At 38.8% G+C, this 16,216-nt stretch overlaps 1 protein-coding gene across 2 annotated transcripts in view; it reads left to right on the forward strand.

The window, feature by feature from the left end:
• exoc2 (exocyst complex component 2) overlaps nucleotides 1-16,216 on the forward strand; it is a 143,977-nt gene that overhangs the window by 108,863 nt on the left and 18,898 nt on the right. For both annotated transcript variants that reach the window (XM_078946146.1, XM_011474258.4), the window contains 6 exons: nucleotides 36-160; nucleotides 6,067-6,147; nucleotides 8,003-8,148; nucleotides 10,131-10,212; nucleotides 10,343-10,445; nucleotides 13,525-13,643. In XM_078946146.1, the coding sequence (XP_078802272.1) occupies nucleotides 36-160; nucleotides 6,067-6,147; nucleotides 8,003-8,148; nucleotides 10,131-10,212; nucleotides 10,343-10,445; nucleotides 13,525-13,643 (656 nt within the window). The remainder of the gene's footprint in view (nucleotides 1-35; nucleotides 161-6,066; nucleotides 6,148-8,002; nucleotides 8,149-10,130; nucleotides 10,213-10,342; nucleotides 10,446-13,524; nucleotides 13,644-16,216) is intronic.

Raw genomic sequence — 16,216 nt, forward strand, 5'->3', positions numbered from 1 at the left:
TTTTTAAAGTGATCTGTTTATTCTTGTTTTCTCAGCTTTGACCAGTTGAAGATTGGAGCGAATAACCTGAAGAAGCAGGCCACCAAAAAGAACGAGGGGAGTCTGGCTTACGTGAAAGGAGGCCTCAGTACTTTCTTTGAGGCTCAGGATGCTCTCGCAGGTGAGACGAATGAATCCATATTTGCCTCCTGTGGAGCTGTACGGGCTCAAGTCAGGATCAGTTTAACGTGGAATTTGAAACTGTCTCACATGACTAAGTAGCACCTTCTATTTTTGCCTGCTTGTTGAAGCTACTTCACTGAAGTGCTTTGTTTAAGTGTTAAATGATGAAATAAATGTGTTCATTTTTTATGTGTTGCCAAAGTATCGGATCGGAACTCAGTATTGGCAGATTTTCAAAATTAAAGGAGAAAATCCTGGTCCAGTCATCACTAGTGATTATGTTTTCCCCAAGTCTCAGGCTGCGCCCACAACATACTGGGTATGTCATTGTGGAGCGGAAATGATGTAACAAACACCTCTATCACCTGATGTCAATCATGTCCGAGCAGCCAATTGGCTCAAAGCCCCACCCTCACATAAAATTAGGGCCAACACTGTAAGCGAAAAGTCTGAATTCCATCCATCCATCCATCCATCCATCCATCCATCCATCCATCCATCCATCCATCCATCCATCCATCCATCTTTTTTCAGAACCCACTGAATCCCTTTTGGGGTCACAAGTTCCTGGGGTCTTCTTGCTGTGAGGCGAGAGCACTAACCACTACATCACGGTGCAGCCCAAAAATTCTGAATTGAAATTGGGAATCAAAGACTGAAAACAAAACTAAACATGAAAATACAAAACAGCAGCTGTCCGAAATAAACTCTCACCTTCATGTTGTTGCAGTTTTAGTTTATTCATTTATTTAAGTTTCAAATTTACTCTTTATTCCCTCATTTTAAACGTTTCTTTGAAGTTTACAGTGTGTACTCTTGAGTTTAAAACATACAAATCTTCATTTTCATTTCCACATTGACAATTTTGTTTATTTACTTTAAGTTGATCCTGATTTGACCCCATAGAGGCGCGACAGTCAAGACTTCAAACCATCACTCCTCATTTTTGCTCAAAAAAAGACTTTTTTTTTTTTGTTGAAAGTGTGCTAGTGTGTGGCTTTGGGGCTTTCTTTCCACACATGTGGTTTAGCAGCAGTTGATTAAGGGGGCTCATTTGGACGCTGTGTGAAAACCCTCCGTCGGCCAACCACAACACGGCTAATTCACCTCCATCAAAATGAGATCAGCTCTCACCTGTCATGCGCTCTCGCTCCACTCCGAAAAAGCGGTTGCACGCAAGCACACGCTCGCTGACCTTGAGATGCCAGAGGGCTTTCAAGGTAGCCGACTGACTGCTGTCGCTCTGCCAGGTACACCAAGTCAATTGTTCGCGTCGTCATTCATGCTTTTGTCTGTTTACCCTCTGCTCCTGCCGTAGCCGCTCAGTTACTTCCCCTTACTATTTATATGTGCACATTTCTTCCTCCATCTTTATTATTATTGCTTTCCGCATGTTTGCGCCTCGGTTGGAAGAGAAGCAGTGTTTTCATTGTTTGCGGCTGAATCTAAATAAACGGAGCGGCCCAACACAATGTCAGCCAGAATATTAGGGCTGATAATGGTGATAACAGATCCAATATGACCAATGGGAACAATGCGGGGTGATTCTCACGTTCCGACTGAGCGTGCCTACTGTGTGCCCACTGCCCCAATAGGAAATGTACAGTCTCCAAAGATGCAGGAAGCTGAGCAACACAGATATGCTAAAGGGGACCTGGACAAGCGGGACCGATGGTACACGGCTGGACTAAAACCTCCTCTCTTTAAGTTTGGAGAGTTTATTGTTTTATTTAAAGCCAGTTAAAAATATGTTATAACTAAAGAGAGAAAACATGAGAAAAATAAATGCTATTAACTTTACAATATTTAAAAGAATTCAAACAAATCAAGATTTTAAAATTCCTTACATAAATAGGCAATTGCTCCTAGCAGAAATGCAACATTTAAAAAAATATCATATGAAGCATAAACGTAAAAAAATACTATATATGATATTAAGAAGGCATGAGTAATGGTAAAAGATAAAATAAAAATAAGCATAATATTTGACAGAGATTAGAAGTGTTTTCTCTTCACAGTGTGGGCTTTAATTTTGAAAGGTAATTTCGTGAACTTTGTGCAGCTGTGAGTAAGCACATCCTGTCAGAGCCAAGTACAATAAACAAATATTTAGTCGTCATATATTTGTTGAATAAAATAAGTCCAACTATTTCAGGATCAGTTTGACGAGGAATTGAAATTCCAAAAGAAGAAATGAATGTGGGGAAAAAAGAGAGCTAAATCAGAAGAAATCTATAGTCTTCTGGTTTTGCACTTTAAGACTCTGGCAAAAAGAAAAACATTGTCTCATAATTGGACCAGCAGCTTGACTTGAAAGCGGATTTCTAAACTCTATGACCTCTGTCTTCACACAATGACTCATTACAGCCCTACAGCATCCTTTCGGAGCCAAGATCTGGCTTTCTGTCGTGAGAAATGAAGTGGCGGCGTAGAGCGGACAGCTCAAGTGGATGTATTCTTTACTGGGCGTGTGCACAGCCAAACCAACATACCAACCGGCACGCAGCTTTTGAAGAGGCCGGCTCTGCAGTAGTTCACTGCCAGGCCTGGATAGCACAGCTGTCTGAGCACCTTTTGAATCCTTTCTTTGTGCTGGAGCTCTCTGTTGTTCCCAGCAAGTCTCCACCAGGCTCACCTGACGCGTGGCCTTTAAAGAAACGAACAGGGAGTCGTTGTCGTTTCCCAGCATGCCGTGTCTCAGGCCGCCACGTACTTCCAGACCCCTCATTCACCAACGTGACATCCCCCTCCCCTCTGGTGTTTATTTTCACCCCCAACTTTCCATGGAGATTTTATTGATGACTTTAAGTAGTATGAAGTTGTATTTAATGTGGAAGCCTGGGTTGGCTGGGAGGCGGAAAGACGAGAACAAAGCCAAACCTGGGGGGGAAAACGCTATTGATAGAGTTAAAACAGTAGGAATTGCCTGTGTTCTTGGGATTTTTACTCTTTTTCTCACTTCTTCTTTTTAATTTTTAGTTTTCTTGAGTCCATCCATTCCAAAACATTTTACAGTTTTGTATCTGTAAGTCAGACATGTTAGTTATGTCTCCAATGATCTAAAATTGACCGTCCACATTCAAAGTCTGGATCGCTGAAAAACAGGTCAACAATTCCAAATTTTGATATAATTCTTAAACATGATGTATATTTCTTGCTGAACTCTTCATCCAGACTGCACATTAGCTTTTCTGCAACAGTCATCCAATCAATCAACCTTACGGTGGTTTTCTTGTACATCTTAAGACTCGAAAAAGATTCCCCTGACCTCAGAAAAGTCCACATGAAGTCCTCCACTTTGGCAGAAAATACCTAAAAAGAAAGCTATGTAGGTTTACCAACAAACCAAAACCTAAAACCATCACATTCAGGCGAGCTGTAACCATGTTTTCAAAGCCTCTTTTTGAAGTTTGTGTTATTCTTGGCCACCCAGGTTGGTTGGAGAGTGTTGGTTCCCAGGCGAGGTTGGGTTTCCTCTGAGATGCTTTTGGTGCTCCGAGAGCTGAAGTCATGAGCCTGATCTTACTTGTGCGACAACATCAGCATGGATCACCTCTGAGCTTCTTATCCCCCACCCTGCACCCCCACCGTGTTTTTACACCAGCACAACTTTTTCTAAAGGTTATTTGGAGATCTTGTATATTTGTATTTATATATATTTCTCTAAATGTGAACCTTCATAAACCGGTGAGAGATTTGCCGGGTTGCCTCTAGCGAGCGTTTCAGTCATGGAGCCTTAGCAGCTAATTGAGTTGTTCTTCTGAGACGTGCTCACTCTAGCAAACTGAGTGAGTGACAGCCCGTCAGGGAGTGGAGAGCTGCAACAAAAAAAAAGGAAAATATTGAAATTAGAGGTTTTTGTCATTGTTGTGTGAAAAGGAAGTCTCCCAATGATGCAGGAAACGGAACGGCCACCGTGTTCCAAAAATGAAAGATTCTCAGGGCCCCGTCCCCCCCCTCCCCGAGTCGCCGTCTCCAACAGGAGTCAAAACATCTCCAGCTTTAGAAACCAGGGACACTGTATTTTTATTCTTATCCCCCCTCCCCTTCCCACCCCTTTCCCCCGTCTCCTCGGCGGTTCCAGGAAGTGAAGCGGGAGCTGCAGCTCTTCCTCGGGCTCTGGGCTTCATGTGTTATCCGGACCCTGACCTGATGTTTAGCTAAACGGTGACGTCATGACCCCCTCACTGTGTGACAGACGGAGAGGACACACAGCTGGCAGCAGAGCTGGGGGGGGTCGGAGACACAAAGCAGACTTGTGGATGTCTTTCTGTTGCGCAGCAAAATCAATCCTTCGACCCGTGTGCGCTTTGGTCTTAAAGACCCACTCAGATGAAACTTGTGTTTTTGGTGTTTTTAACATGTTGTTGTAGCATACTTCTGAAGATGGAGGATAAATATGAAGAAAATGAAGCTCAAAATTCCATTTCTGAGTATTTCTTAATTCAAATTGTTGTGAATTCTGATGCATCCACTTGTAAACAAATTGATCCATGATCGTCTTTGTTTTCCTCATCTGAGCTTGAATCTGGCTCCGAACTGTTCGCCTGGAGGGCTCCAGTATTGCTCGCCATTTTTGTTGCACCGGTAAAGTTAGGTTAGGGTTGGGAGGGGCTGTAAGCTGGCGGGAGAGAGTGTGAACACATGGGTGATGGAAAATGGGGGTGGGCTAACTTCGTACCAACCATCGCGCTGACAACTCAGAAGCAAATTACCAATAAACTGCAGAAACTATGTTGTAGAAAATGTCTCAGTTTTTTTTAATTTTGGCTAAAAACGCCATGATCTTAATAAAAAAAAGATTGCTTGGAGCACTTTTTCACTTTTTAAATAGCTCAAAAGGTGATGGGAGTGGGACTTCAACCTGCGCCTGACCGCATTTTTTTCTTCTGCTGGTCAGTAATGAAGGCCAGTGGCTGATTGGGCAGTGGCATGTTTGAACGGCGTGCTTTCAGAGTTCCTCGCGTTTGCCTCGAGGCTTCTGTCTGTCAGAATGGACCCACATATTTATTTACAGAAGCCCCTCCCCCTCTTCATTTTGGCCTCTTCGCCCCGCCTGCTGTCAGACTTTAACCTTAATGATGGTCATAAAGAAATAAAAAAAACGATCAGGAACGGCTATTACTTGTCATTTCTTTCTCTTTCGTGTCATCCTCTGATATTTTGAGTCGGCCTGATGCACATTGGCTATGAGGGCCCTTAAGCCCTCTCCACCTCTCTCCCACTTTGTCAATAAACCCACACTGCAGCTCTCAGCACCTCTCTGCCCACTACTGCTCTCCATTTATTTATCCACTGGGGTAGACTCGCCTCTCACTCTTCCTCTGTTTTCTCCATCTGTATGTTCCCTTCATCCCCTCTTTTTTTTTTTTTTTTTTAAATTACTTCCACCTAAAGCTCTTCATGCAAACTAGTGGCTAAAAGCCATCAGAGTTCTTGTCCCCTCTCCCTGTCTGGCATCTGGACCTCCATCCGTCCTTGAATGTTGTTCTTTAGATAATCCAAGCATTTTAGATCCATATTACCTCCAGGTCAAAGGGCTCTAAATGTCCCAAGACCGTCACTTGCTAGTAATGGCTTTGTCTGGGCAACCCAATGTGAGGTTAATGTCCTTGTCGTGTGGGAACGGCCCGTATCAGCAGTGGGCTCAACAGCATCTGTGGTTGGTGAGTCGGTGAGGTTATCTACCATCTACCGCTAGGGTTGAGCCTGTTTGTTGTTTTACTTTTTTAGTTCCCAAAACCCAAAATGTTCCCATCTTTGGTTACTTGCCTCTCCACCATGTAGGGATTTGGAAATTATTTTCATAGATTTTTAGGAAGTTCTCAGAGTTGGGATTTGTCTGCTTCTATTTTGGGGTCATTAGTGTCTCGTAACGTAATCTGAGCCGACTTTCTGTTTCAGCTATTCACCAGAGGCTGGAGTCCGATGGCACGGAGAAGGTGGAGGGATCGATGACCCAGCGGCTAGAAAACATCCTCAATCGTGAGTCTTCCTTAACTGATACGATTATTGAACCGTATTGCAGGATTATTATGTCTTTAATCATGCAACAAATAATTAAAGATATAATCTTCTTGCTGCAGGAATAATGGAGTGGAGATTAACTAAATATTATTATTTTTTCTGAAAATAAACACATACCGGTAATAGGAAACAGTAAAAAATACATTTAAAAACACCTAACATTCTCCAAGTTTAACTGTTTTTATATTTATGCTGATATCTTTTATTTATTAATGTATTAAAAACATTTATTGCTGTCAGAATTTGTGCTTTTGTTTTTTTTCCCCGTATTTTATTCGTATTAAGCAACAGGTTTGCCAATTTCTACCTCTGTTTACAATACATAACATTAAAGTTTATTTTTTAAATGTCAGATTTGTTGAGTATTTTTATCCGTTATTAAATATAGCTTTTTTACATGTTTCCTTTATTTCATAGCCTCATTTCTCTTTTTACTGACGTTTAAAGCATTTTATTAATCAATATTTATCTATATTTTTGTGGTGTTTATTTTTTAATGTAACTGTTTCAGTTTAGCTTAATCATACATTTACACTTTTACATTGAATTATTTATCGTTTATAATTATTGTAAAATTTTAGTTATGTTTCTTCTCATACAAACGGCATGTTTTTTGCTTTCCTTGCGCTTTGATTATATTTTACCATTTTTCCTTAATCGGATTTTACATTTTGTACATTTTGCTTCTTTCAGCTAATTTAACTAGTTGATTTGACATTACATGTTTGTCTGTTTTTTTAGCCTTTTGAAATGTCTTCAACTAACTTAACATTTTTTCAAATAATTTGTAATTTTCTGCAGCCTTTTTGAGCTATTGTATTGTATTTGTATTTTTTCTGTTGATTTCTCATTTAGCAGCTATTTTAGTAAATTATTTATAATTTTATCCCTGTTTGACACATGCTTTGTCATTTTTTTCTTCTGCAAATTCAGTTTCTAGAAGTTAATTTGAAACTTTAAAGCATTTTAGCCCTGTTTAGTTTTTTTTGTGTGTGTGGCTCTTTTCAACTTTAGAAATTTCTTCAGGTTTTGTTTTGCAGTTATATCAAAACCCTGAAGCCTTGACTTTTACCCATTTACATTTTACACGCCATTTTTTCCAGCAGCGGACAGAAATACTGGATCTACACCTACACTGTGTGTGTTCACTCTTCCTGTCTCTAAGCAGCAGATCTCCCATCAGTACTCGTGTGTAATTCATACACGATAATGGAACTACTCTTAATGCAGGGTCAATAGGCTGGCTCTTTTCCTGAAGTGCAGAGTAAATAAACCTTCCTGCCGGACATGGCTTTCATTCCCACTAACCCAGACTTAAAACCTATGGCCTAACGGGTCTCCATTTCTATTCGCACCCCAAAACCCATGCATCAAACATAGAGCAGCCAATCACAAGGCCACTTTGTGAAATGTCAGTGCCACAACAACGCAGATTGCTGAGTGAAAAATGTTAAATATTCCTCTATTCTGGCTTGTTCTGTTTTTCCTTGTGGGATTTTGTTATGGGGGGTTGGATTTTTGTTTTGATTAGAAGATCTTTTTTTTTCCCTATCTGACGGCACATCCGAGACCACCCACAGAGCCAGTTAGAGGTTCAGGAGTCCCACGAAGCAGGCCAGCGAAGATACTTCTCACTTTCTTCTCAGGAGCTTTTAGTCTCTACTCCTGCTCTTCCTTTTCTGTCAAATAAAACCCAGAGCAGACAAAAACAAGAGAGAAAAGTAGGAAATGTGTTTCTGACATTTATAAATATCTTTCTTTAGCTTCCCTCACCCACACTTTTACTTTTTGTGACTCTTCCCCTCCCCTATAGGGGCAAGCGATACAGCAGATACTCTGTTCCAAGAGGTTTTGGGAAGGAAAGACAAGGCGGACTCCACCCGTAATGCACTAAACGTCCTGCAGCGTTTCAAGTTCCTCTTCAATTTGCCCCTCAACATTGAACGCAACATCCAGAAGGTACAAACGTGAGAAAAATCAAAAACATGCAGAAATACATAAGAAGCAATCACAAGTTGCATAAGGATCAGAAGCTTTTAAAAGTTGATTGATTATTTTAGTGTATTTTTTAAAAGATTTTCCTAATTTAAAAACCCACTCCAATCATCTCTTGATCTATTGTAAAATCGTTCTAAGTTCTTTGGCATAATCATAATTAAAATGTGTTTTAATTATGATTATGGCATTTTTAGCCAAAGTCAAAAAACCTGCTTCGTTTCTGCAGAGCGTTCATTAGTATTTCTGCCTCGAGTTGTAGACGGCAATGTTGGTGCAGAGCAACCCCGCCCCCTTTCCCTTCTTGTTGCTGACAGCTCGGAGCAGAAGGCTTGTGTAAATTCTACGTTACAAATAAGCTCTTTTTCAACCGGCATTTATTCATCTGCTGATTCAAAACGATTTTAATGAAGAAATATTCAGAAATGCAATATTGAGCTTAATTTTCTTTGAATTTGTCCTCTATTATCAGAAAAATGCCACAAGAGAACATGTTAGAAAGAGGGCCAAAAACATTTTCCTTGGAGTGGGTCTTTATTTTCGTAACCTGTAAAACAACATTTTTGAAATTGCTCTTTTGTCAGTGTGTTTCATTCATTTAACAAAAACAATGTATTAACAATTAATTACTTAAAGCCTGCTCTGATTGGTCAGTGTGTTGGTTAATCATAAACGATGGGTTGTTTGAAAGCCGCTCCATTTGAATTTGGTGATTTAATTGTAGTTTGCAAACCATTCCACATAGTATGGAAAATGCTAGAATAACATAGAAGACACGTATGGATGACCTGGTAAAAAGATGTTTTCAGCTGTCCAAATCTTTTTTATGAATGTTTTTTTAGTTTTTTTCTCTGTAGATTAATTACCTGCTTTCAACCCTTGAGCATTTACTGTAAAAAAATAAAAAAAAACACGTGAATTTAGTTTAGCTCCATAACCAATATTGTTTTTGGATTTTGCTTAATAAATTTTATTTCTAAGTTAGCTGCTAATTTTATTTCTCTTAAAAGTGAAATTATGGGTTTGTTTTATTTGTAAGATTTCTTTATAACTATGAAAAATTAAAACACGAGTGCCAAAAAGTCTAATTTGTTTAGAATAATTCTTTAAAAATTTCACAAGTTGTTTCCTTCTAGACAATACAAAAATTGTTGAAAAAGACAAAGACAAGAACATTTTTGCTTGTGTGTTAGCTCAAGTGCTCTCAAACGTAACATTTCATACTTGCTTTAAATTTAATAATGTTTTAATCAGATTAGATTTCTGATTCTGTAGAATAGAATTGAAAAATAACATGTTTTTTCGAACACAATGTCTCGATCTCAACCTTTGTGCGAGATTCTGTGGTGTCCTTTTTATTTAATCCCAGTCTTTTTTATTTATTTTTTCTTTTTAAAAGCATAAAAAAACTAATATTGTCTGTAACACAGCTATTAGCATTAAAATAATTGACTCCAATGAATAAAACTTAAAGGTGCTTTTATTGAATTCATCAGTTTTTTGTCTTTTCTTTTCAGTTAATTCATAAGCGAGTCTTTCTTCTGCTTGATCACATCAGGCCTTTGTTTTTGGTTGAAGTTTTAGCAAATAAATGTTTTCCAGACTTGATTTTAAAAATAATTATTTGCATTTTTCCAAATTCCACTGTAGGAACCCTGTGTTCCCTGCACTTAAGAAACTCTGTGTTCCCTGCACTCGAGGGACTTGATGTTCTTTCAAAAGTCCACCTCGGCCACTAACATTATAAAAAAACAGTCCATTATCTTTTAAACTCTATTTTTCCTTTGTTTTACCACTCATTCCCTCGTGTTTTTGCACATTTTGAGGTTCATCTTAACCAGATGGTGGAGCTAGAGAGGTTGAAATACAGTGTCAGATTTAATCAAAAGGTGTTTTAATTAAAAAATGTGCCTTGCATCAATAATCAAAGTCATATTTGTTCCCAGGGCGACTATGATGTCGTGATCAATGACTATGAAAAGGCCAAATCTCTTTTTGGCAATACCGAAGTCCCAGTATTCAAAAAAGGTCAGTTCCTGTATTATTTTTCCTTTTGTACTTTCCTCCTTATGCAACAAATACATTTCAGTGCAGATTTTTTTTTTCTGTTGCTGATTTTCTTTTCTTTTTTAACATTGTCAATGTGCCATCGCTCCAGTTTACGCCGAAGTAGAGACGAGGATTGGAGCTCTGAGGCGTCTCCTGTTAGAGAAGCTTCTGCAGACGCCCTCAACACTTCATGACCAGAAAAGATACATCAGGTTCCTAGCACTTTCAGTTATCTTTTATGTTCTTTTTAAACTGTAAAAGCAAATCTGATCCAAAAGATCAAAGTGTCCTTCACTTATCTTCCATTTTTTTATGTTATTGTTTTTTCCTCCTTCAGCATCTCACTTTTCTCCGTTCAAACACCCCTGCATCTTTGTTATGTGGCTATTTGGCTTGTCTTTATCTTCAGTTATTTTCACCCCCCCCCTCCCCTTTCATCCATCTGTCCATTCATACTTGTGGTCTCTCTCGATTTATTATTGTTAAGACCAACCTGTCAGGATCACAGAGAGCAGTTCTGGACCACATGGCAGCGTCTTTCATCCCGTAGCATTAAGCTCTCCTCTGAACGCCCACTCAGCTCCTGTTTATTCTACACGTTGGGGGAGGGGGTACATGTGCTCTTGTTTTGTTCGTGTGGGTATTTTTTTTTTTTAGTTTTTTTTTTTACTTTTAAAAAGATGCCACCTAATGAGAAGCAATCGAGCAGCTGGTTTGAAGGATGACAGAAGAGGAAAAGAGACCGCAGTTTAGAGGGAATCATCTGATATCCCCAAGGACACAGCAGAGATGTCCAGGAAATAAACTCCACTAAGATGGATGGTGATTGCAGAGGTGGAAAATAGCTCTCTGTGTTTGTGCAGTTCAGATGATTAAAAATCCCTTTACTGTCTGATACGGGTCTAAAAACTTGCAGTAGAAATGCAGTTCAAACTGTTTTCCCAATTGCAGAACATTTGCTAAATCTCTTACTTACAGCTTTAACGAGTTTAGTTGTCTTTTAAACTTTTTTTGAATCATCTCATTGGCAACGTTCTCACATTACTGTACAAAAATTTACATTATTTTTTATTTTCTAATGGTTCCCTTCCAAAAATAAAACTCTTTAGCACTCTTTAGAAAACCTTTTAGAGGCTTTAAATGCACGTTATTTTCTTCTGATTGGTCAGTTTATAATTCGAATATTTAAAAAACAAAAAAATATTAACAATATTAGGATTAGCAAGAAGATTTTTTTTTTTTTTTTTTAAAAGGTAGCAAAGCAAGAATGGTTATTCTGACAAATAGAATGCCTGAGTAATAGCTGTTCATTTCTCAGTAGAGCTCTATGGGATTTTGGCTCCTTGGAGCCAGCGGGTAATTCCTATTTGAAATATAGGGGGCGTGTCACTTAGCCAAGTTCTCATGTACTGTCAATGGTTGTGTCAATCTGACACAACCTTCTCTGTAAATGTTTGAGACTCATTATTTTCCACACCTTTACATTGTGGTGTTCCCCAAAGCTCAAATTTAGAACCCATCATCTTTTCTTTAGAGTGGTTCCTTTGGGTTTTATAAAAAGATAAAAGAATCTGTTGTAGGGTTTTTGTTGTTGTTTTGTATTTTAAAAGTTGAATTGGTAAAGGGGAGTGGTCTTAAATAAGCTAGGGTTTCTGCCTATCCCCTTCTCAAACATGTTTATCATTCTTAAGTTCTTCTTAAAGAGCTTGTACCATGCTATTCTTAAATATTTTCTAGAACACAATATCCATGTATTTGATTAAATATTACTTTTGGCACACAAAAGAACAATATTTTAATGAAATATTAGTTATTTTTCTGAGTTCTTTTCCAACCTGGAAGTATAACGCTTTGATCTCTGAGGCTTTCTCTCCGTGTGGGTGCCGCCCATTTCATGATGTCCACTAGTGTCGACCTCGGCAGCGTGTCTGCGTCTCGCCCACAAAAACAAACGACATCCAAACTTTTGCAAAGATGGATGTTCATAGGCAAAGAAAGTGTTTTTGCAGATCACAGCTAGCTCCACGGAGAAAGTGTGTGTTTGTGTTAGCCTGGAGTCGGTGGTGGCAGTGCCGACTCTTCCTGGAAGGGGCTGTTCCTCACTGGTCTACGTCAGCTCGAGAGAACCTGCTCGTTTTTGTGGATTGGGAGGGGCTGGTGCTCAGTGCAGGTTTTTAGGGGAAAACTCAGAAATGCGTGAACGGATCCTAATAATGCTTTGGGGTTTCTTTTGGTTAGATATGAACATTATAACACACTGAAAAGCTCAGAAAATGGTTTTGCATGATATAGGCCTTTTAACAGGCTCTTTTGAATGACTGCCTGTGGTTATCAGTGAGTGTATCAACATCAATTTATCTATTGTTGTTCTTATGTTTGAAATAAATAAACTGCTGTTTCATCTCTTTTTTGCTGATGACACTCTGATAAAGCTATCAAAATAATGACTCTGACTCAATAATTGCTTCCCTCTAACTTTTTAGGATTAACACCTGAAGTTAGTTTTACGTTAAGTGAAGACCCCAAAGTTTATGTAAATAAGGACAAGATGTCAGATCAGCAGCAGGTAAATTGACCTCATCATAAACTGTGATAAACAGATTGTTGGGGTGGTCAAATTTGAGCATTGATCTAATATCATCATGGTGATTTTTGGCTATTAATAAACTTGTTATCCCTTTACAATCGCTCCATTTTAATGTTTTTATTTGGACCTTTAACTCTCCCAGGTAATCCAAATGCTGTTGGTTAATCAACAAATTTAAATATCAATGTGTAGCTCCCAATTTAGTGTCTTGATTGGCTTTCTATCCTTTGAAATGAAATAAGCAAATAAATGAAGCAGCACCGGTGACCAGGCCGCTATGGCTGCTCCAGGATGATAAAACAAAACCTCACAAAAGTGGTTTTCTAATGGTTTTGTGTTTGTTGCCTAGTGAACCTATAAAACCCTAAATATTCTTTATAAAAAAAATATGGATTCGATTTCTTTTAATATATTTATATATTTTCTTGAACAGAAAAAGTCCAGACTAAACTTTTTTTAATCCCAACTAAGGAAAAGAAATGGAACCTGCTTTTACTTCCTTTTAGAATTGAGCACTTGTAATTCTTTCTAAATAATTTAGTTATTAGGAATCAAATTCATTTCTAATTGTTTATTGTAGTGTTTTTCAAGGATTTCATTTTCACCTTTTTTGTCCTGCAGATTTCTTATCTTGAAAATTGATTCCCAAAATTGAATCTTTGGTGACTTCTCTATTTGTTTTTTCTTTTGTGCCACCTGTCCAGGTACCTGTCAGACTTGCACGCCCCGGGTGACCCAGCCTGGCAGTGCATTTATGCTCAGCATAAGTGGATCTTGCAGCTGATGCAGGACTGCAGGGATGAGTTCCTCAGTGGCCAAAGAGGTGAATGGATACGAGTTTCAGGAGGAGTGTCAGTTTTTATCCTGGTCGTCATGCAAGTCTGATGGCAGTAAGGAGAGAGAGCTGGAGCTGCAACCCTCTACCCACATTCCCTTCTCAGTCACCGCCATCCTCGACCCGTTCTGCTTGAGGCCCGCGTGTTTATTTTTTCACGAGCGTATGAGTAAGATGAAAGCTGGGGCGCGTTGGCTTTGGATTCGGGTTTCAGGGCTTGACAAGTTACCGCACACACAAAGGCTCCTCCTCGCTCACGCACAGCTTTGCAGATGGATTGGAACAATTAACCCCAATTAAGCCGTTCCTCTGTTAAATAAGCCAGCAGGAAAGATGTGGATGTGAAAGCGTCCACTCAGGAAGACGAGCGAGTCGCAGCGAAAACCGCATCTCAGAAACGTACATGCGCGACGCATTACGGGTGAGGCGGCTGCGCCGCTGTAACATAAACACGCCGAGGGAGGGAAAGGGCCATTTCCGGGGCTCGGCCTTGATGGATCTGGTGGTTTTGTGCACGCTCTGCCTCTCTGCGTTAAACATCATGATTATCATGTTGGCTACAGCATCTTTTCTGTTTACACATGCGGTGTGTTGCCCATGCTGAGCCAGCAGGTTCTGAAATCACCTGCAATAAAAAAAGAAAAGCAGAGAAACAAACAAGAATGTAAAATCCAAAATACAGTTTAAATCCAGTTAATGGAAACATTCGAGTCCAACAGTAATTTATAAACATCACAGGTCTGACACCACATGTATAAACACCTGCAGACCTGCTTCTTCAATGTAAAACAAACAGCCTGTCATTTGTCAGTGTCTCCTAAAATGAAGCCATATGATCGTTAAAAGTGAGACCTATTGATCTGAGTGATCAGTCACTTGGCTAATGTATGCCGCTGATGGATTGGCCGTTGCTCCTGCAACCAATTGCTTTGAAGGAGATTTTATTGAAAAGAGGCCAAGTGGCATATTGAAGCAGGTGGAACGCAGTGAGCTCTGTAAGCCCGCCTCCTTCTGTTTGCAGCTCCATCGTCTTAGTCTCTGAGAGGAGGGTAGTGTCAAGGAAGGCATGAGTCAAAGTAAAAGCAGGCTTCTTCCACATAAAAACACAAACCTTTTACTGTTGAGCTTGTAAGAAAACATAAAAATGCATTCAAAGATGCAAAGAATGGTTCTTCTTCCTGATGTTTTTTTACTGTTGGGCTCATCCTTTCTAAAAAAAAAAAAATGTATGCCTCCTTTTCTTAATCTGATGGTCTCCATCCAGAACCCTTTAAAGAGCTCAGTTGAAGTTCTAACACCATTTACCCCCAAAAGGTGATGTTGGGTGTTTTGCTTGCCTTAAATGGAAATGAGGACAAGCTGCAATCATAGACTGTAAATACTGCCCCCAATTGACAGTAGAATGCAGTAAAAAGTGGTAGTACAAGTATTTCAGGCACTTTTTGATTTTTATAAATGGGGGGGAAAAGACAATGTGGCTGTGGATGCAGGTTGAGCGCCCTTTGGGGAAACGGGTCAAATGCAAAGAACGAAAAATATTTGAACCTACATTTTTTAGACTCCAGGAAAGTTTTAGTTCCCTGTTTTTAATCAATATAAATCTGAAATAAGAATTCTGCAGACATTCTTTTTTCTGTCCATTACTTACTAATTTAACAGAAATGTCTTGGTTTTGTTTGCTTGTTGAGCCACTAAGCTTTGTCAACACAAAACATAATTAGAATTTAAATAATGTTCCTTTGGAAGATTAACATCTTAGAAAAGTATTACTCTGAAGCAAATCTTTTTATACAAATACTGTTCAACATAGTTGGGTTCCTTTGGTGCTTTAAAAGTCATTATACTACTGAATTTAAAATCTTAAATGATATAAAAATGGATTCCAGGCGGTGTAAAATTCTTTCAAAAGTTTTTAAAATGACGCTCCTGCAGATGTACATAAAAAGAAAAAAGCCCTACTCTATTAAAATTATTCTGAATTTAGCACATGAAGCCAATGTTTCCAGCTATGGAAGTAAAATCCTCCCAAAAGTTTTACAATTGTACGATTTACAAATACACATTCAGAGGTTTGGAAAGGTGTAACACAGATTTCTGTTGCCAAAAGTTACAAAAATAAAATCTAAAAATACAAAAATGTTTAATTTTCTAAAGAAATTTACTGAATTACTGTAAATGCAGATTAGTGTTCCCTCATTGACTACGGGAGTTTGGTTCTAAAAATAACCAGCAATAGGTGAAATCCACACAGGATTCATATTTATTTTGTACATTTATAGATGTTTTAAGGCTGTAAAACCGCTCGCTTCACAGTTTATACTATTTTTCTAAGACAAACATGAACATTTCCACACTTTTCTATCTTTTTTAAACTCTCAAAGTACCAAACCTTCATAGAAAATGAGTCCAAACTGGAAAAACAATTATCTGCCTGCGCTTGAAGATTTATGTAGTTTTGGAAAAATGAACACATTCTTTACAGGAAGACGCTGCATGGAGGAGCTTGATTGACATGGTCAACAGCCAATCAGGATGCAAAACACTGTGTCCTAAGGGGAAAA

Source organism: Oryzias latipes, chromosome 4, assembly GCF_053564925.1.
Source record: "Oryzias latipes strain Hd-rR chromosome 4, Olatipes_Hd-rR_3.1".
Lineage (NCBI taxonomy): Eukaryota > Metazoa > Chordata > Actinopteri > Beloniformes > Adrianichthyidae > Oryzias > Oryzias latipes.